The sequence below is a fragment of the Polypterus senegalus genome, chromosome 2 (assembly GCF_016835505.1).
Source record: "Polypterus senegalus isolate Bchr_013 chromosome 2, ASM1683550v1, whole genome shotgun sequence".
Classification (NCBI taxonomy): domain Eukaryota; kingdom Metazoa; phylum Chordata; class Cladistia; order Polypteriformes; family Polypteridae; genus Polypterus; species Polypterus senegalus.
The window spans coordinates 121,834,569-121,856,726 of NC_053155.1; the positions used below are offsets into that span (position 1 = coordinate 121,834,569).

Consider the following 22,158-nt stretch of genomic DNA (forward strand, 5'->3'; position numbering starts at 1 on the left):
ATAAATAACTTAACATGAACATCTTTGTGAATGTCAAAGACATCAGGACAATGTCTGAAGTGTGCCTGCGAGAGAGAGCATGGTGGTGAGGGTTATCATATCCTTTTCTATTCAAGGTTAAGTAACCCAAAAGGTTCCAGAACCAACCACCATATGCCTCTATAGTGCTAGAAGCAAATTTAAACAAAAAAAAAAAAAAGCTGGCCAAAGCTTAATGTAAGATTATTCAATCTCTTCATAATGTAAATCAGATTTCAAGATTAACAGCTAAGCAAAGCTAGCAGAAGCCATCTTTTAAGTCGCTATGTATAGATCTTTTTTCTGACACACAATAAGAACAGTATTGTATGCTTTATAACTAAAATGAAAATTATTAGAGAGGTGCAGTCTTGGGAACTTCAACAAAATCACACCCAATAGTTAAACCAGATTTTTTTTTCAGCATTGCAAATGGGCACCGTTTGTTCAATATAACTCCTTAAGTATCATTCACTTTTGAAATTGTACATACATATGTACATTTTTGGAGGCTTCAACTCAGTGCTGCAGAGGACCACAACCTCTCTTAACAGCACAGGAAACACCACAAGAACCAGCTAACATACAATGACAAAGGACACCTGACAAAATTGCAGTGTTGGCCATCTTCCATTCATTGTTCTTAGCCACTCATATGCAGAGGATATAAAATGTCAGAGCAGCCACAATGCAGTACTATACCCTGGGTAGAAACTATTTTGTCGGAGAGTGTGCACAATTATATTGTCTTAGTCTGATGGAGGCATAAAAAGTTGAAAATATACATTTAGGGGCAATGTAAATCAAATCAAAATCAATGTCCCAGTTTTCTTCAATAAGCTTTCCTTGATAAAGATTTAAAGAACAAACAGAAAAGCTAAACTATCATTCTTTCCTGGCTCGATGTCAGTTTCTCTGTTTACTTTTCCCTTTTCCACATTCTGGCTTATAATGGCTAAAGAAGAATGAGTGAGCTGAATGTGAACCAAGATGGAGTGCAGATTGTGTTTCTTCCATTTTGTCTTAATTGTCACCCCTTCTGTTAGGAAAAAGGCTATACTGCACATTATTTCTACCATTCAACACAAGAACATAATCCCATGATTAATGCTTATTTCCAAATTTTTATCAACATGCATATTACTGTCTGTACCCAAATAAGATTAAAAAAAAAAAAAAATCCTACGACTAAAAAGTAATTTCATTTGTTAAGATCAAGCCAGATCACAATCATTTAACCAGAAGAAGTCCATCTCTACCTGATAACATTCTAAACTACAGCAAATCTATCCTTCAATCGTGACATTTTTTTTGTAGACCCTCAAGCATGCCATTCTTTAAGTTTCATTTGAATAGTAACATTTAAAATTAAGCGGTAACATAAGGTGGCACTAAATCTCAGAAGCAGGGCAAAGCATCTCATAATCTAATAGGTTTAACTTAGAAAGTCAAAGCAGGTTAAGTACCCCGATCCAGATTAGTAAATTTGACTGACCGATTAACCCAAAAAGCAAACAAACAGAGCAAAAAAAAAAAAAATCATGCACATTTCTTCCTAATTAATATATGATTGCAAACTGTCTTTGATGTATGCACATATGTAAAAAAAATATTATATGATAAATTCTTAGTAAACCTATATAGACAGAATACTGTATGAAACATCAATACCTTTGTAACACTCTTCAGGATTATTTTGTTTATTCATTTTGACAACAACCTTGACCAATAAAGACATAAAGCATATTAAAACAAATACGGTCATGAAGCAACACTTCTATTACATATTATTCCTGATTAGAATTGCTATTTACATGAATAAATAAAAATCTTCACTTGGTATTTAGCCATATTTGTGTGTTGAAGCAGACTGTTTCAGCAAATCAAATCTTATTTCTAGAGCTTTCTTTTTCAGACCTTAAGATTTGACTGGTCTGTAAAATCAGGTCCTCGCCAGTGCTGTTGCACAGTTTCCATTGCAGATTCAACCTAAACCAGTGAAGAAGAGTAGTAATCCACTACTCTCTTTCACTGTAGTAGTAGTATTAGTAAACAAATAAATTGCATTGGATCATGTAACGGAATACAGGTTATAGCACTAGACTGGAAATGCGTTCTACAGGTTCAAATACGTGAATGCCATCTCTCTTGATATCACTTTAATTATAAATTACAGAAGACATAAAATCCAAGTACTTTAGTGTCCATGGACATTCAAGATGGGCTAATCAGCAATTCTAAATTTGACCTTTATAAGTGTGAGAATAAGTGGGCTCATTGACGGAGGACACCCTGTCTAGAGTTAACTTGGGCCCTGCTCCTGAAGAAGCCAGGACAGACCAGAAACTGAATTAAGAATGTCTCAAAATATTGCATTACTTTGGAAGGCAAAAAAAAAAAAAAAAAACAACTTTTCAAAGCCATCATCTTAACTTGCTCACAATCAAATTGTTCATTAACATATCAAAATATAAATATGTAGCTTGAACACAATGTTAGAAGTGCTCTTGATTCATTTGTTCTTGAAATGAACTTCAATAAACTGAAGTTAATGTCTAACTGAAACTAGCTTTTGAAGTATATTATATATACACACACACACGCACGTAAAATTATATATATTTTATAATGCTGTCACCTCTCCAGAAAAGCTCAAGAATTCTAGCTGGGCTAATTACTAACCAGCCACGTGATGAACGATTCCTTGCTAGACCCATTTGCCCTACTTACAAATAAGCTATGTTAATGTAGGTCTTTTATGTTATTATCTAAATCAGCCAACTTACTTCTGACAGCAGTAACCATGGGGTTTTGTGCCCTTCAAGTCATTACCCATTACCAAAGTACAAAAGTAGACAGAAAATGGGATTGCAAATTGCATAATTATCTCTTCACATTAGACTTTTCATCCCGTTGTCTTCCGCAAATCCTTAATTCCACTGAACTTGCTCATCTAAATTTTTTTTTCTTTATTACAACCAGACTACCTTCACTACATACCGTATATTACATCCAGTTGGATGTTCACACATAAAAATACACACACACACACAACACTACAGATAGTAGGCAGACATCCTACCTACAGGTTTCTTGCATAAACAGTGCAGTCATGATTTATTCAGTCAAAACGTCAAAAACTACTGAGCATCAATTTTATTACTTATGGTTGATATTGGACTGCACATGTTTGTGTCAGTACTGCAGTAGTGTGTTCCCGGCTCATTAGATGAACTTTTTTCTGTTTAATTTTGTGTCTCAATTAACTTGAACACTTAAAGCAAAAACAGCAGCAAAAGTAAGCAAGGTACCCGATTTCCCCTTGACAAGTTGCAGCAGAAACTAATTTAATGTCAGATGAAGATGTAGGTCTAAGCTGTTTCAGTTAAAACGACCTATAGACTAAAGCCCAATTCTCCTGTAAAAGCTGTTAAAATGTTCTGACCACACTTTGATAAGGGCTTCCTGCAGCAATCTCTTCATAACTTTCATTTCCACTTGTCATAATCTACCTAGTCCAAAGGAAAATTAAGGCAGGCTTGAAGGTAGGCTTTTCTAATCACAATTCTAGACAGCAAAAAAGTAGATCTATGAACCTAAAACAGAAGGATATGACTTTATAGGGCAACATTAAATTGACATTTACTCTTTGTCTAACAACAAAATTTTAGGGTTTTTCTTAAAATGTGAGTATTTTGATCACACCAAAATTTGCAATTACAAAAAACATTGCTAATATGATATCAAGCAGGCATGGTGGATTTGCAACTAGGGCATTACACTTTAAACCCCAAAAGTCCAAGTTCAATTTCACACTTTACACTTAACTTGTTACCCTGAGCAAGTCATTTACACAGTTTGTACTCCAGTTCTGCCAAATATACATTTCTTCTCCTCCTCCTCCACCATAAATCTTTACATCAGCAAATACCACATCATTACTCTCACATCTCCATTAGTTCTTTCTTCTCCTCAGATGACAGTCACTCGTAGGTTTTCTGAGGCAAGGTGGACTTGAAAAGCCCATGTACTATCTTTACTAAGGTAATTACTCCAGTGAGACCAGGGGGGTTTCCAGAGCATCTGGCACACTTGGCATGATATGGAATAATGTGCTGTAAACTAGAATTTCTAAATGGGAGTCTAACCCTACACACACAACATTTTGTATTCAGAACAGTAGCGATTCACAACTGGAATGCTTACTGTTTTATTATAGGGTTGGTTTACATTCTGCATTCCAGTATCTGCATCTACTCCATAGGACCACTCAGTATTTAATTTATGTAAATTGATGCCCCTTTTGAACATCACAGAAAGTGGTTTACTGTTTAATTTTAAAATTCAGTCTTGTTCATTTTTTTAAAAACACTTTTTGGTGATGTGTTCTATAAACTGTCATGTATAAGACAAAAGCAGATTACTTTATCAAAGGGTTTTTAAAGCTTATTGATACAGTAAAAAGAACACTTCTCATAGGAACACTTCTCATAGGATTTACTCAGTTTAAAAGTAGTACTGCAAAGATTTTGAAAGAGCAATCTCTATTCACATTATTGACTTTCAGCTGCATATATATTTTTTTCAAATTTTTGTCACTTAGATTTTCTGGTATTTAAATGAATATTATATACTGTAGTAAAGCCAGTTCTGAATAGGACAACAGTTCAGCACAGGGTACATGTCCTCACTCATGCATGGCCATTTAAGAATAAATAAACTTGCCCATCTATTATAATGCAAGAGGATATCGGAGCACAGCGAGTCAAAACCATGGAGATGCAGGGAGAATGTTCAGACTTCACACACACACACACAATTAGCCTTGATTCAAGAGACATCTGAACCATGAGGCAACAGTGATGAATATTGTCCCAGCATGCTACCCCTTATGAGACGATAATTGTAATATTGAGCAAATCAGCACTGTATGTATCTAATTAAAAATGCATTGTATAAATCAAACACATTTGTTACTTGTGTGGAACTTGTATCAAAGTCAATACTTTTATTTAATCAAAGCTACATTAGTCTACTTAGAACATCCTCAAATACAATAAAAAAAGAAAGAAAGAAAAAAAAACCACCACCACAACAATTAGCAGTTTTTCATTCCTGGATCTTATGTTAGTTCTATAATTTGATATGGGTGGAGTGGTGGGTCGGAGGCCAAGGATCTGCGCTGGTATCACAAAGGTTGCCGGTTCAAATCCCTGTCACTGCCAAAAGAGATCCTACTCTCCTGGACCCTTGTGCAAAGCCCTTAACCTTCATTTGCTCCAGGGGTGCTGTAAAATGGCTGACCCTGCGCTCTGACCCCAAGGGGTATACAAAAACTAAAATTGTATAAGGCAAAATAAAGAACATAAAAAAAAAATAAAAAATTCCACACACACTTGATAAGGCATATTTTAAAATCTGACTGACACCAGTTCAGCCAAATCATCAACCATATGCCACCTATGAGCACAGTCTGTCACTTACAATAGTCCTCCACTGATTAGATGTGTGTTCAAAGACATGTATATCCATATCCACTTAAACACACAAGAGGGAATATGTGTGTTCACTAGTGAACAAAGCATTTTCCTGAAAACAAATATTTCACATTGTCAGCTGTTCATCTAAATTACTGGATAGAAATGGGGATTAAATTTCCTAGGGATGAGTGGGGGAGGTAGTTAAATATTCCATCCTAAGTTAGTGTTACTAAGAATGCTAAAGCTGGATTCAGTTTCAAAAGCATGGGTTTCATTTGGCTAATGTCATAAATAGTCTGCACATTCCAATCAGAAATGTATACAGGGAACAGCAAGGCATTTATTTCAATGGTCTTGTTGTATTTCATAAAAAAGGTTAAGTCCCTTTTTATTTTTAAGATCACAATGACTGATATTTTAGAGTATACTGTGTACAATGTAGCACAATGCTTAGCTCTTTGATAAAACATCTTCTTCCAGACTTGAACTCAGTTCTGCCAGGATAGGCTCTGCCACCATAAAGCCTGAAATGGTTCAAACTGTTTTGAGGATTTGCTGTATTTACATAAACAGCTAAATTGGCATTCTATTATCACTGCATTTTAAAATGTATAATAAAAATAAAATGCTTAAGTAATCATTTGTAGAATATTGTTTAATGTCCAAAAGGGGATCTGAAGTCCTCACAATAATGATGTATTGCTTGTTAATGGAGTGTGACAAATGCATGCAGCTAGATATTTTCACCTGTTCCACAATGAATAGCAATGGTCATAGTATATAAAGCTTTAAGAGCAATATAAAGTATTGCTAATTAAATAGACATCTTAACCAGAATGGTTTTAACTTGGTGCCTCTTTAATAATGGGGAAAAAAAATGAATGTGTCCTCATAAACTGCCTTGGGATTGTGTTTGCTATAGGAAGGCCTTGGTTTATGTTTTTATATATAGTCAGGGATGTCAGGGACGACGACCTGGCCGGGACGCCCTAAAGGACCAGAAGAGGGTCTACGTCCGCCCTGGATCACGTGGGGGCCACCACGGGTAGAGGGCTTGAAAGTCGAACCCTGTAGGGGCCTGTGGTCACCGCCAGGGGACGCCCCGATGCCTTTGGAGCCCTGGACCTCAGCACTTCCGCCACACCAGGAAGTGCTGGTTAGAGAAGAAGGGACACCCGGAGAGCTTCCGGGAGTACAGCCGGCACATCTGCCACATGGGGGCGTGTCGGCAGGTGATTGCCGGGGAGCACCTGGCACACATCCGGGTGTGGATAAAAGGGGCCGTCTCCCTTCATTCAAGGGCTGGAGTCGGGTGGAGGCAGGACAAGACAGGAGAAGAGAAAGTAGAGGCGACCCGAAGAAAGGCATTGTGTGTTGGCCAGGACTTTGGGGACTTGGGGTTTGTGTGCACTAACTTTTGTAAATAAACGTGCGGTGGTGGTGACTTTACAACATGTCTGCCTGTCTGTGTCCGGGCCACGTCCACAATAAATATTATTTATATATAAACTGCTCAAAAAAATTAAAGGAACACTTTAAAAACACATCCGATCTCAATGGGAAAAAAAAATCCTCCTGGATATCTATACGGATATAGACTGGGTAATGTGTTAGGAACAAAAGGATGCCACATCGTTTGATCGAAATGAAAATTATCAACCTACAGAGCCCTGAATTCAAAGACACCCCAAAAATCAGAGTGAAAAAATGATGTGGCAGGCTAGTCCATTTTGCCAAAATTTAATTGCAGCAACTCAAAATTGTACGCAGCACTTTGTATTGCCCCTGTGTTCTTGTATACTTGCCTGACAACATCGGTGCATACTTCTAATGAGATGACAGATGGTGTTGTGGGGGATCTCCTTCCAGATCTGGACCAGGGCATCACTGAGCTCCTGGACAGTCTGAGGTGCAACCTGGTGGCATTGGATGAACCAAAACATAATGTCCCAGAGGTGTTCTATTGGATTTAGGTCAGGAAAGTGTGGTGGCCAGTCAATGGTATCAATTTCTTCATCCTCCATGAACTGCCTGCATACTCTCACCACATGAGGCCAGGAATTGTCGTGCACCAGGAGCCACTGTACCAGCATAGGGTCTGACAATGGGTCCAAGGATTTCATCCTGATACCTAATGGCAGCCAAGGTGCCTTTGTCAAGCCTGTAGCGGTCTGTGTGACCCTCCATGGATATGCCTCCCGAGACAATCATTAACCCACCACCAAACTGCTCATGCTGAATGATGTTACAGGCAGCATAATGTTCTCCATGGCTTCTCCAGACCCTTTCACTTCTGTCACGTGCTCAGGGTGAACCTGCTCTCATCTGTAAAAAGCACAGGGCACCAGTGGTGCATCTGCCAATTCTGGTATTCTTTGGTGAATGCCAATCAAGCTGCATGCTGCTGGGCAGTGAGCTCAGGGCCCATTAGAGGACATGGGGCCCTTGGGTCACCCTCATGAAGTCTTTCTGGTTGTTTGGTCAGAGACATTCACACCAGTGGCCTGCTGGAGGTCATTTTGTAGGGCTCTGGCAGTGCTCATCCTGTTCCTCCTTGCCCAAAGGAGCAGATACTGGTCCTGCTGATGGGTTATGGACCTTCTATGGCCCTCTCCAGCTCTCCTAGAGTAACTGCTTGTCTCCTAGAATCTCCTCCATGCCCTTGAGACTGTGCAGGAGACACAGCAAACCTTCTGGCAATGACACGTATTGATGTGCCATCCTGGAGAAGTTGGACTACCTGTGCAACCTCTGTAGGGTCCAGGTATCGCCTCATGCTACCAGTAGTGACACTGACTGTAGCCAAATGCAAAACTAGTGAAGAAACAGTCAGAAAAGATGAGGAGGGAAAAATGTCAGTGGCCTCCACCTGTTAAACCATTCCTGTTTTTGGGGTCATCTCATTGTTGCCCCTCTAGTGCATCTGTTGTTAATTTCATTAACACCACAGCAGCTGAAACTGATTAACAACCCTCTCTGCTACTTAACTGACCAGATTAATATCCCATAAGTTTCATTGACTTTATGCTATACTCTGATTAAAAAGTGTTCCTTTAATTCTTTTGAGCAGTATATTATATATATATATATATATATATATATATATATATATATATATATATATATATATATATATATATATATATATATATATATATATATATATATACACACTATACACTATACTATATATATATATAGTAATTTCATACCTACATGGCAGGAGTTGAACATGCTCTTTATATTCCTTTAGAAGAGGATTTACTAACCTATGTTAATTAAGCTGTGACTGGCTTTCCAATTAAAAGCATTTGATAGAACTAATAGTATATTACTGGAAAATTATTACTATTAATACTTTAAAAATCAAACTGTTCAGAAAATGCAGAGAATTGTGTATCTACCTCAAGCAGTTCTACCAATTCTCACCAGGGTGGCACACATTTTATACCACTGTCCACAAATATGGCAACTCTAGATTGGCCCAGTCTTCATGGTCGATTGTGCCAAATTCTGTTCCTTATTCGGTGCTGACAGGATGGGTCCTGGTTGCCTGTAACATTTTACTGGATGACGAGGGATTTTGAAAAATAGACTTTACTATTGGCTTCATAATATTGCTAGATACTATATAGTTTGTCATCGAACTAGTAATTTTTGCAGGTTTAAAACCATTCCTACTGAACTATAATACTCTAACAAACCAAAATGTGATGCAGAGCATTTTGTTTCGTTCATCTTTCATCTAAAAAGGTATTCATGGAAATCTAGTTTTTTGCTTCTCCCCATTACTAGCACTCTATGAGCTTTTGATTTCTTTTCCTTACTTGTTTTGCATTTTTTTTTTTTTTTTAATTTGCTTGCTGTATTGTTCACATTTCTATCCCTCACTTGCTCTCTCCATTCTGATTAAAAGAAAAATGTTCTCTCTCACATTAACAAAGTTAATGTATATTGGAAAAAAGGCATCGACAATCCCATAAAGTAATGCAGGAAGCTAAAACTATGCTAGATTTACAATTAAAAATGTCTATTTTTAATATATACAACTTAAGAAGGATGGCATAACTGGATAGTACAGCTGGTCTACATGTTCACTAGTATAAATTACCAGCACGGATGATGTATTATGTAGAGTTTATATGTTCTCCCCAGGCATGGAATTCCAGTTTTCCTTACACAGCATAAACATGTTACTTTAGTTTGATTAAGAAATTTAAAGTCCAATGGTGTAAGGGAGTATACAAGTGTGTCTTACAGTGGCCTCATCCACAGTTGGTTCCTGTTTTGTCCTTGATGCTGCCATGAAATGTTATGGCTTGAAGACCCTTGTAATGAAGTAAATGAATGAAAAAAAAAAAACCTGATAGGTGGATTGAAGTCTTCATGTTATATACTAAAGTCTCTTCCAAGTGTTAGACCACTGCTAGTAAAAGATATTAGGGCATTACATTTTCAACAAAGTATAAGTGATCAGAATATTTAGTATTGAATGATACTGTAACCAGCTTACTTCACCAAGGAATAATTTGGTCACCATACTTCAGAACACAACTGGAAGGCCTAGTCTGAAAAAGGTCTATGTTTTCACCAAAAAGTGGATATCGAATGCAAAAATACAATGCTCACATATGGCCTTCTACTCAACAGACAGCATCATTTTCCAGTCTCCTTTTTACCTTTCTGATTTTCTCCTATACATTTTCTTATCCCTTTTAAGGCCAAGATTCAGAACAACAGTGTTAACTTTGAATCATTTGAAGAGATTTAGCAGGTTTTGACCACTGAGCCAACTGCCTCCTTAGGAAGCATCTAAACTAGGATATTTTATTTGAAGACACCTTCATAAACAAATAGAAAAAAATGATCAGACCTCATAAACAAAAACACCAACAAGATACCAAATGTAACTTTAGGCATTGTGCAAGATTTTCTCTATATAATTCAATACTGCACATTAAGGCAACAGTCTAACTAGTACAGTATACAGTAAAAATAAGATTAGTGAAGTAATGTCAACAACAGTTGAATTTATGGTTTGCAACCAATTGTCAAGATCAAACACACTTGGCCCTCAATAAAATGACATTATCATACATTCAAAAATATATTAAAGTTTCCTCATGCCTCCATTGATGGATAATATTCTCATATACTATATAAACTAAATGATACAGGAATAAGGATCTAGGCATTTCTACAAACATAAAAGAACGATGTTAAACAGCAATTGTTTTAGTAGTTTCACATATGAGAACAGAAGTCTTACAGATTTACTGTACATATCCATGTTATGTACTAACAGGATCAGGGAAAAACAGATTTCAAGATCTTTAGTCAACTATCATGGATAATTGGGATGTGGACAATATCCTACTTTATTATGACAATAAGAAAAAAAAATCACCACCCCTGGAGTCAGTCAATTTAATTATTGCACATTCTACTGTATGCAAAAAATCATAAACCTGAAATGGTGGTCTTGATGTCTAAGGATTTGTAAAGATTCACAGAGGCAGAATGCAAGAGGATGGCAATAATGCAGCCCGCCCATCCAGAGCTACAATTACACATCAGCCAAACGTCATTATCTAGGAATACCTTGAAAACAAAGTGTCAATTTAAGTGCTCAGGGTCAAAGAGTGCCTGGTTTTGCACATAAAACACATCCCTTACTGCAAATTGTGTTTCCTTATTGTAAATGTATGCTTCTTACTGTGCTCACCTTTAACTGATTAAACCTTCTATCCAAGATAATTGTTATTTCTTAATCCAGTCTCCAGTTGCTTTAGACCCATTTTAAGCCAGTTTTGCTCTGAAAAACAAATCTCTTTTCTATAAGCCTTCCATGAAGTGTTCCTGCTCACTACATTCTGTACCAATCACAGCCTTGTCAATTAAATCCCTTGAATTGCCAATCTTCCCATACTGAATCCTACTAAGAAATTGCATTATTATAAAATTGGAAATCTCATTCACTTGCTGTGCTTGATAATCATGTGATCATATCAGAAGACTCACCTTGTACACTAAACTTGTGGGTGAAAACATACGCATACAGTAGGTTTTAAAGGCTTGTATATATGACTTTGTGATTGCATACAAGTATAAGTTATTTTCAGTCCATTTCAACCCAGTTCAGTGTCACAAGGTCGGACGCCAATCCTGGTAGCATCTGACACTGGCCATAAATCAATCCTATTTAACTCACTCTCACAAGCATGCCCCCAAAATAATTGGAGCCAATTCAGATTTGCCATTGAACCACCACACACACACACACACCTTTGCTATGTGTGAACAAAACTGGAGTAAACTATATGCACACAACTGGAGAACAAGCAATCTGCACGTGGATAATGCAACAACCATGATTTTAGCTGAACCCTGTGGAGTTAAAAAGCAGTACTGCTCTCAATTGACCACCATATTGGTAATTTCAAAACAGTTAACCTTCAAATGTAAAAAAAGCCAGAGTACCACATGCACAACAGCCTCAAACCTGTTTAGTTAATTCACATTTGCCGGAGCCAGACAGGGTTGGGACTAGACACATCAGGGTCACACTGTTTACTAGGCAACAAACAACCCAGGATAGGACACAAGTCCATTGCCTACTCATACATACATACACATCCAGTTTAGAAAAGCCAATTTAACCCAACCTTTGAGGAGGCAGGAGGAAAACCTGTGTAGACATGGTTGAGAATGTTCAAACATGTTTCACACACACACAGACAATGACTAGATGTGGCATTCCAACCCAGATCACAGAACTACCCAATATGCCATCATGCAACCCTACAAGCTTACTACAAAATTAATTGCTATGTTGCATACTGGCCTTTGGGTGACCAGGAACTTTCTTTACCTTTGACACGGCCTTCAAAATACATTTATGAATTCTGTCTATACAGACAAATGGTATTTTATAATACATCAATATAAAAAAATCCAAATATATTGCATTCTTGCGACCTAAAATATTGTAAATAGCATAAAAAAAATCCCTACAGTTATTCTTTCATAGGGATCATTCATCATAAAACACTACAGATTTGTATGAAAACCATTATGGAAATTATTCTTCGCACATAATCTGCATACTATCAAAGAGGAAGTTATATACACAAATTAGAAACAGATCAGAAATTGTGTTTATTTTATGCAGCCATTATTTGACCTTTACTGGAAACTACTACTCAGCTGTTAGGGCTCTGCCATTTGGACCCTGGGTTTCCATTTATCCCTGTCTGCAACATCCTATGTCCTCAGACCCCGCAACTTTGAATTTCTTGCCCTCAAGTCTACTGCCTTCTTCCAGATCTTCTCCCTTGTACCGACAGCTATCTTCTCTACTGCATACAATGATCCCAAACCATGTTATCCTGTTTTCCAAGACTGTCTTCAAAATGTACCTGACCCCTGCCATTTATGCACACTTTCTCTTTGGGTTTTCTTTCTCTTAAAAAGAAACCATTTTCCACCTACAGTGCAGAGAATTTTGTGTTTCTAATTATAATATTATTAAATAGCAAAAACGTGCATCTAATTTAGCTTTGCATGTCAAAAGACCCCACCATTTCTAAAGTCAGTTGGGTTTACTTGCCTCCTCTGACACAAGTGCATCCCCTTTGTTACATGAAAATGTGCTAAAAATAGAAGAGAGCACCACATAATGTATTGAACAATGGAGCACTCATTATGACAAAATAATTGGCACTCACAAGGTAATACCAACTTTGAGGAGAAAAGCAGGCTTCTATAAAGACCCTTTGTCATCTGAAAAAGTGAATTTCAAAGGGGTGTACCTGCCATTAGGAACACTTAAAAATAAGATCATGTAATAACTAGGTAAAGGTCATTTTGCTGTTATTACAGGGTGAGCTCTGAAAAATAACCTTGCTTCAGAGAATATGGCATTTAACCGAGCAGCACACATGCCTACCAAAATGAAAACCTGCCTGACTAACATTTTCTAGGAGGGAAAAAAAAAAAAAGATTAATGAGATATAGATTTAAAAAGAAAATAATAATCCTGAGCTGTAACTGAAAACTTGCACATTTTTGAGTGGGTCTTGAGCCTGGTGAATTACATCAAAGCATAATCCATTCTTCTGAATGGTTTATCTGGCAGAGGGAAAACAGAGGAAAGGGAAGAAAGCAGATACTTTTATTCTTGATTTGAAGTGAAATTGTTCAGATTTTAAATCCTAAAATGAGATACGTCATGTTGCACAAGTATTTAGAACCTGATTTGCTGGTCAGTATTACTACACACATAATGGTGGCACAAAAAAATAAAAACAGAAAAAGCGAAAAGAACAAAATGTCATTAGTAGACACATAAGGCACAGTAAATGAAAGCAAAGGCAGCTTGTGGTGCACATTCATAAGATCTCTTCTGATGACTTATGTTAAATGAGGTAATTCCTTCAAAATCTGTGCCATCAAGACGGTCTACACTCAACTGTGTTAAGCATCTGGAAAGTACCAGTATAAAAAGTAGATTTCTAACTCAATTGGCCATGTCACTGTTGCAGCCTGATATGTAACAGTAGACAAAACAAGCACAATGCAGGCAGTCTAATTCGTTTTTAATCAATAAGCTAGAGGTTTTTCTAAATACTTTAAAAGCCAACAATGGCTGTTATTAGCAATTATATATATATAAAATAAAAATGCACAATGTTAACACAAATTCATTTTCATCCTACCCCACCCCATGGTGGGTTACAGCTTTCAAGAATTTGCAAGTTTAAATAAATACTGTAAAAAATCTAAAAATGAAATGGTCTTTCAAGAAAATATGCTTCACTTCCTGGTCAGCCAACTAGCTGTATGGTAGAGCTTGATGAAAGAAAAAAAAAAAAAGCCATCATTTAATGTTCTTGGTGTAAACAACACAGAAAAATGTGCAGCATGAAATCTTAAGAGCTCCATTTTTCTAGAACTCGCTTCTTACACAACACTGCCATTTGACAGGGAGTGTGCAAGACTGATGCAGCCATTGTCCATATTAAGTTAAAAATGCAAGAAACCTATTATTCCTTTGTATAACTTTGATCACTCTAGTCTTTTTTTTTTTGTGCAAGATGTACTATTCCATCATGCAATTATGAACTTTTCATTCTGCACGTTACAAAAACAGGTGTCCAATAATTAAACACAATAAATGCATTTTATAATTCGGATAAAAACAACCTATACTTCTTTCAGGTCTCGTTTTATATGAAAGATGGCCTGCCCAAAAAAAAAAGTGACATCAATTGCGCAATGAGTATTCATTTAGCAGCAATTAATTAGATGGATGATCGCAGACTTCTTTTCTAAAGAGTACAATATGGTTCTTTAGGTAGGGGGCTGCAGTTGTTTCTTGTTCAACTTTAAACAGATGCATATCATAAGGAATGCTTGGCCCATCTCATGTTTTTTTTTTTTCTCCCCCCCTCACACACAAGAAAATTTACATACAGAATACAACAGGAATGGATGATTGTCCCTCAAGGTGTTTAAAAAAAAAAGCATTTCTCTCTCTTCCACCACCCATCCTCATCTCCCTCCATGGATTCAGCTCTGTGCAAAATAAAGCATATTGCCCTCTTTTCCTTGTCCTTCATTCCAGCCTGTCCTTTCCAACCGGTTAATAATTTCTATGTGCAGTGTCAAAAAATGAATTATAATACTAAATCAGGATTGCAAAATGTGGTCCTCAGGGTTTCCAACTCATCTGTCACCACTATAGCCCTGTTTTTTTATTAATATCTTGGGAGAGAATTCTTCGCCCCACCTTATGAACATAACCAGTTAATGCCTATCTACCAGGTCTCTCTATTCATGGATCTTTCCTTTAAATATCCCTATGCATTATGCTAAATTGGCTAAACTGTTTTTGTATTCAGATAAACCTATTGAGGGGTATCAAAGTTGCTTTATTTCAAGGTGATATATCATTAAAAACAAATTCTAACCAAATAAGGAAGGTAACATGAGATTAACCACACACACACACACCATCAACAACCTAGACAACATCACCCCTCCCTCCTCCCTTTAAGATCTTCTTAATTAGGGTAGTTGTCACTATCTGAGCGCTCACTGAGGAGGCATACTAGGCATTCACCTCTGGAAATGTCTTCTGTGTAATGCAGAGGTTATTCATTTTTAACCTTTTTGGCAAAAATAAGAAAAGGTTCACTGCTACAAACGCATATATATATATATATATATATATATATATATATATATATATATATATATATATATATATATATATATATATATATATATATATACACACACAATAAGTTCATTAGGAATACAAGAATGCACCAAGATGCATTTTCAAGATATATTGAAGAAATTTGTTTATTGAATTTACAGAATTAACATTTTTTTAAGATCACTATATAAGCAGAAGCATAAATAAATGCATAGGTAAAACTATGCACATATTGATAACATCTCTCTATTATTTCTCATTAATCCAGTTTAATTGGATTGCGGAGTAACAACATATTTAGAAGCTTAATAATTTACAGTATTTTTTTATAACATATAAAAGCATCCCCACAGTACTTTAAGCAAGTGCGTGTATTTGTGTATCACAAATTATATAAAGGAGCTAGCGAATTATTAAACTCACACACATTAATGTCGCACCAGAGTTTGACGCTGACGTAAACATGACATCATGCAAAATCAGATACGTTGGTTATTTATTATATTGGATTAGGAACTTTTTCAGTGTCTAAATGAAGTCTGTCCATCTTCTACGGCTTCCACAATCCTGTTTGCATGCTTTCTTTTCTTAAAAAAAAATGCCCAGTCGGAATTTTTGTGCTTTTTTTTTTTTTAATAAGTAAATATTTTCAGGTATAGGTGTGCAATCAACGTTTGATTAAACTTGCACCGTCAAAGACAAATGCAGGCAGCGGGCTGCGCACGCAGGTTGTTCCCAGTAATTGTGATCTGTGGCTTTGTGATGCGACTCGCTAAGCTAGTTTAAATGATTACAATGCGATTCCAGCCTCCCTCGCTCTTTTCCATTTCTACAAGGCTCCCTGCGTGCCGCTAGAAGCAATTGCAACAGTGCAATTTTAGAAGCACACCTTCCAGCAAATATTGTATTAAATACCTCCAATCAGGAAATAGGCATTACATATGTGCATTTGAAAAGTGGTTTGATTAAAAGGAGTTAAACCAAAAGAAAAAAAAAACAAACTCACCATTCAAGATGCTCTGGAAAAAGATAATAGCCAATATCCACATGCCCTGCGCCTTTCAATCCTCCCAATAAGGTTTTTTTTTATTTTAATATTAATATATATTTTTTTTCCTCTGCACACTTTATCCTCGTTAATTAAATACCGACTTGAATTTGAATAGTTGTTCGTTTGTTGTGTTGCCTGGGTGCTGCAGATTTTCGTCTTTTTTCCCCCCTTTCTTCTTTTTCCCCTCAGTGTGCTACTTGTAAGGTTACAAAGCTGTAAGCTACGGGGAAATCAGTCCAGCTTTGGCTGGCAGCGCTGTCTGCGAGTCTCCCCTCCTCTCTCTGTGCGCTCCGGAGAATGTATGTGCGTCTCTGATTGTCTTCTACAGAGCTGTGATCTAACTCTGCTCCGCTCCTGATCTCTCTCTCTTCTCTCCTGCTTTACTCCTGCCTGCTTCAGAAAAGATGCTCGGGAGATGATAGGAGGCGGCTTGCTCTGCCGGAAAGCCCAGGTGTGTTTCTGACTCAGGAAGCAGGTTTTAAAGAGGAGGCAGTTCCAGGCGGTTTGACACAGGTGATTTATTATTTCATGCACAAAGCGATTCCCAAATAAACGAACTGCAGTTGCGGAAAACGAAGTGTAGAGAAAATGCAAATCACAGATAATTGCTTCAAAAAAATCACCACATTACTAAAAAAGAAAAAGAAAAAATAAAGATGATCTGCAACGGTGGTAGTAATAATAATAATCAGACTTAAGAGTCAAGCCTCCTTCTCCACCTCTCTCCATCCAACAGGCAGCAAGCAAGCACATCTTCCCACTGCTGTTTTAATCACATTGATCCCTGCGCTAACCCTCTCTGCCTCTGAGCATTACAGAATAACCCTCTCCGAGGCTTCTGCAACTGCCTTAACTCTTCACAGCCTTAAAGGTGCAGAGCTCACTCTTCGCCATCCCTGCTGGCAGTGAACAAAACAAGTACCTTGGGAACACCACTGCATTTTATAATGTGCATATTGTAGGAAGGATAGATGTCCGAATAAAGTGTGAGGTCTGAATGTTTTTTTTTTTTTTTTAACAAACTACTTACTATATGTGGGTGTTTATGACTTTATTTATGAAAATATTCTAGGAAAACAACTTGTTATTGAACCCTAACATAATAAACAGTAGTGCAGAATATTAGTGCAATTCTACAGTATGAGAGAGAAAAAGTGTTATTTTATCAAAATAAAATATTCAGGGTTACCACCCTATGGTGTGCCTTATAGATTTTTTTTATTTTTAATTGAAGGGTTAGTGATTTCCTGAATTTTACAGAGTGAATCACTAAAGAAGACTTAGCCAGTGACGTTATGCTTTCATGTCCCTATCCACTACTGAGCATGTTGTAAAGGATATAATTATTTTGGACATACATAGCGCAGTGCTAATTGCTGCTACGTAATGGAAACAGAGTCATATGCATTGACTGCTTGTTGTTCTCCCCATATGTATACATATTTTCCTTCAGGTACTCTCAACTCCTTCCCACATAGCACAAGAAGCATGTTTTAGGGTAATTGGCAACTTGAAATTGTCCCTTTGTGTCTGCAATGCTTTAGCTCCCTTCCCACGGCTTGTCCTTGCCTTATGCTGTTATAGGCTAAGGCCCTTGTAGTGCTGATCTGGATTAAGCAAGTTTGAAAATGTTATGTTATAATGATCAGATCACCCCCTTTATTGTAAGTAGGTGGCCCATGAGTTTGTGCTCCAGGAAACTGAGTTTGACTCCTGCTCACCTTCTGTGTGGAGTTTGTATGTTCTCCCTGTGCACAACCTGATTTTACTCTGGGTACTTGAGCTTCCCCTCACTTCTCAAAGATGTGAAGGTCAGAATCCTTTTGAATTAGAAATTTTGCCTGTGATCGAATGATTTGGTTTATGCCTTGTGCCCAATACTGCCAGGAATGACTCAGCGGGAAACAAAAAAACAGAGGGGATGTTAAAAGGCGTCTCTTAATAAATTAACACCAATCTTAGTATTACTAATCCATCTCCAGTACTTGTGTGTTTAATTATATTGTTTTTTTTTTAAATAATTAGTATACAGCATGAAGGAAAACAGCACCTTTGATACACCATACACATCTGATATCTAAAAACATTTGAAGAGCTAATAGGTAAAAAATTATGTAAGCGAACAAACAAATTCCTAATAGTCTATCAGCCCTAATGATTGATGGGCAAATCATATGTTGTTTGGCTGTTTCCAGTTTAATCTTTTTAATACATACATACTGTACTTTCAGAATGATGGATTAAGAGTGTTTGAAAATAGATGAATGGATGCTTCATTTGCTCAGAAGTCCCTTAGGGCAAAAGTGCACCAGGAGAGCCAACAAAGACCTGACAAAAGTCATCCTTAAAGAGGTATCATGCTGCTAGTGAGACTATAAAGTATTATAGGTAGCTTTGGCTTAATCATGTATCTCCGGTATCTTTGGAATAGCCTTACGTGTGGAAATTAAACTCAGACAAATAAGGGAGGAAACTGGCTTTGGCCTAGTCTTCATGCTTTCCTTTGTTATTTGTTACGGTGCATTATGATGCCAAAAAGGTGGTTTTAGGCCTTTTAGGTAACATCTGACTTGAGTCATGGGCCTTGCACTTGTCTTCCATTCATACACTAAGAAAGCCACATTCTGCATAATCCTTTAATAAGACAACAGTTTAGAATTGAGACTCAGTGAGGGATCATAGAGATTTGAAGGGAAAAAATAGCACAAAGTGAAAAGGGAGTATATTCTCATGCTTCTCTGGTTCACTGAATGACATAAGGTTACCAATGATTCTCGCTTTTTATTCCTGTAAGTGTTTGCTTTCTTCATTTGATGATTTTTTTAAATCTTTCTTTGTCCCGGCATCCCAATCTCATCCAGACCTGGTTGCTATGTTATAACTATTATTGCCAGGAAAAAACTCCCTATCCCAAAAAGCTCCCTATCCCAGGAATTAACAGAAAAGTTGACAGAATATGGCTTGGCAGCCAGCCATTAAGACGGCAACATATATACTAAGTGGCCATTTTTTTAGGTACACCTATGTAGTACTGGGTTGGACTCTATTTTGCATTTAGAACATCCCAAATTCTTCAAGGCATAGATTTAACAAGTCACTGTAAAACATTCCCAAGGGAATTTGTCGACTCAACTGCATGTCACATCTCAAACATGTTGAGAAGCTCCGCTTCATCATAAAGGTGCTCTATTTGAGAGAGATCTGGGTTGGATGTGCAGGCCATTGGAATACACTGAAGTCACAAGTCATGTCTGTGAAACCACCTTGAAATGATGAATAATTTGTAACATGGCACATTTTCTTGCTGGAGTATCCATTTTAAAATGGATAGTCTGTGGAAATAAATGCATACACATGAAAAGCAACAATTATTATATAGATATGGTCCCTCAAAACTCCAAAATAGTGTGGAAGATACCAGGTTCTTCAAACCTAGAATGATGCTAACAAGACCAACATCTGAAACAAAATTTGTTTTAGAACAAATAAGGACTGGGAAGGGGTAGACAAAGGGGGAATCTGGCGAATGGTAATAGAGAAATAAAAAAAATCTAAGGTCTGTCTGGGCCTTCTGTGAACATATCCTCCATCCCTTACTATTTGTGGGCTGGCATGTCCTCTACTCTATATCTCAAACATTATTCCTTAATATGATTGCATGCTAGTTTCCCTTCATTTTTCTCTTTGTCTCTTGCTTCATCTCCTCCAGCAAGTTAAATGTTTGAAACCAACTCTCCTCCTGACTCTGCATTCATCTGCCTTCTGCCCCAGAGGTGGCTTTAAACCCTTTCTTGGGCTCATTTATGACCATGTTCTCAAATCACTACCATGATCAAGGGTGGTACATGGATACCATTCTAGAACTCCCTCTTACTGCCAATGGTGATGATGCGACTGCCTATAGCCCTTTTGGGGCACCCACACACACTCATAGTACCTCTGATGGTGTCTGTGTTTGTCATTGGCACAGGAACAAACCCAAAGCCATATATAGGAACGAAGGCCCAAACCACCTTATCTTTGGATTAAATGGTGTCACACACATGCACATAGGAGGCAGCTAAAGGGCCTGAATGAGGGTAATTCCACGCCAGGCCAGGGGGTGGCGGTGTGTACTGATTCTTTCTCTCTTTCCATTGCAGACCAAGTACGTGAAAGTGCACCTGGCCCTGACTGATGACACTTCCAGTTTCTGTCACCTGATGACCTCACTTCCTGTTCTGGCCCTGATGACCTCACTTCTGGTTCCGACCCTGATGACCACACTTCTTCTACTCTCCCTTAAAACTGGCACATTTGCCTCATTAAGTCTGTTCTGTTTTGGACTCAAACCTGTACACAACTTTACACCATTTAATCATTTTGCAGCCAGGAAAAATTATATGGGTGGTTGCCCCAAATTTTTAGTTTGGCTCTTTGTTGCGTCTTTGACAATGGTTATAAAAAATAATACATGGATGTACTGTGATGAAATGTTCCCAGTGTTCTTTACATATCTCTTAAGCTTTTATATCTCTTAATTTTATCTCTTAAGTTAGTAATTTACTCATAGTGGAAGTGAATATCAGTAGAGGCTGAAAGATTGAGGTTAGAAAGATCACCTATTTAGAGCTAGGCTATGTTCCTGCCATAAAATAGGCTAATGTACAATTATGGTAGATGAGCTACAGTATTAATAGCATAACACACTGGACTAGAATGCAATCTGCTTAGTAGCTTGGAGCCTGACCACTACATACTTCGAAAGTCTATCTAACTATACATATTGGTAGGATTGCGGCTTTAACAATGTAAGTGAACGAACAAACATAAAAAATGAGTTTCCCATTCTGTTGAAAAGGCTGCTTTTCTAATATTCAGTACATACCACAACACCACCAGATAATGTTGCTAGCTCCCTTAACTGCAATAATGATCTGTCTTTCTCCCACATCCAAACTTTCAGCTGAGCCATCTTACCAGTTTAATGTCTGAATGTGCTCTCAACATATTTAATATGTAATCACTTGAAATATATACATATCAGTCATATAGTTTTAACTTTTCTTTATACATTTTGGATTATTTAAAAAATGACTGGATTGTATGCCGTGAGTATTAAATTGTACTTAAACTGATAGGTAAAGTGATGATTATGATAAACAAGCAAACTCATTTGCCAAATAATTATATAATTGGACTTTAATCTCAAATGACCAACCACTAATTTCTGACTATCTTCAATCAAATGGTGGTTTTGGCCCTAGAATATTTAAAGAATATACATTATATTGGTATTAAAGAAGATGAAATTATACTTAAAGAATAAAATGACAGTAATTGGTTAGAAACTTTTGAAAAGAATAGGGGAGAGTGTCTATAGCCAACACAAATCTAGAAGAAGGCCA

At 37.2% G+C, this 22,158-nt stretch overlaps 1 protein-coding gene across 2 annotated transcripts in view; it reads right to left on the minus strand.

The window, feature by feature from the left end:
- LOC120523294 (Down syndrome cell adhesion molecule homolog) overlaps nucleotides 1-17,626 on the minus strand; it is a 668,946-nt gene extending 651,320 nt beyond the window's left edge. For both annotated transcript variants that reach the window (XM_039744497.1, XM_039744498.1), the window contains exon 1: nucleotides 16,727-17,626. In XM_039744497.1, coding sequence (XP_039600431.1) covers nucleotides 16,727-16,769 — 43 coding nt within the window. In that variant the 5' untranslated portion in view covers nucleotides 16,770-17,626. The remainder of the gene's footprint in view (nucleotides 1-16,726) is intronic.
- Nucleotides 17,627-22,158: the final 4,532 nt, after the last annotated feature.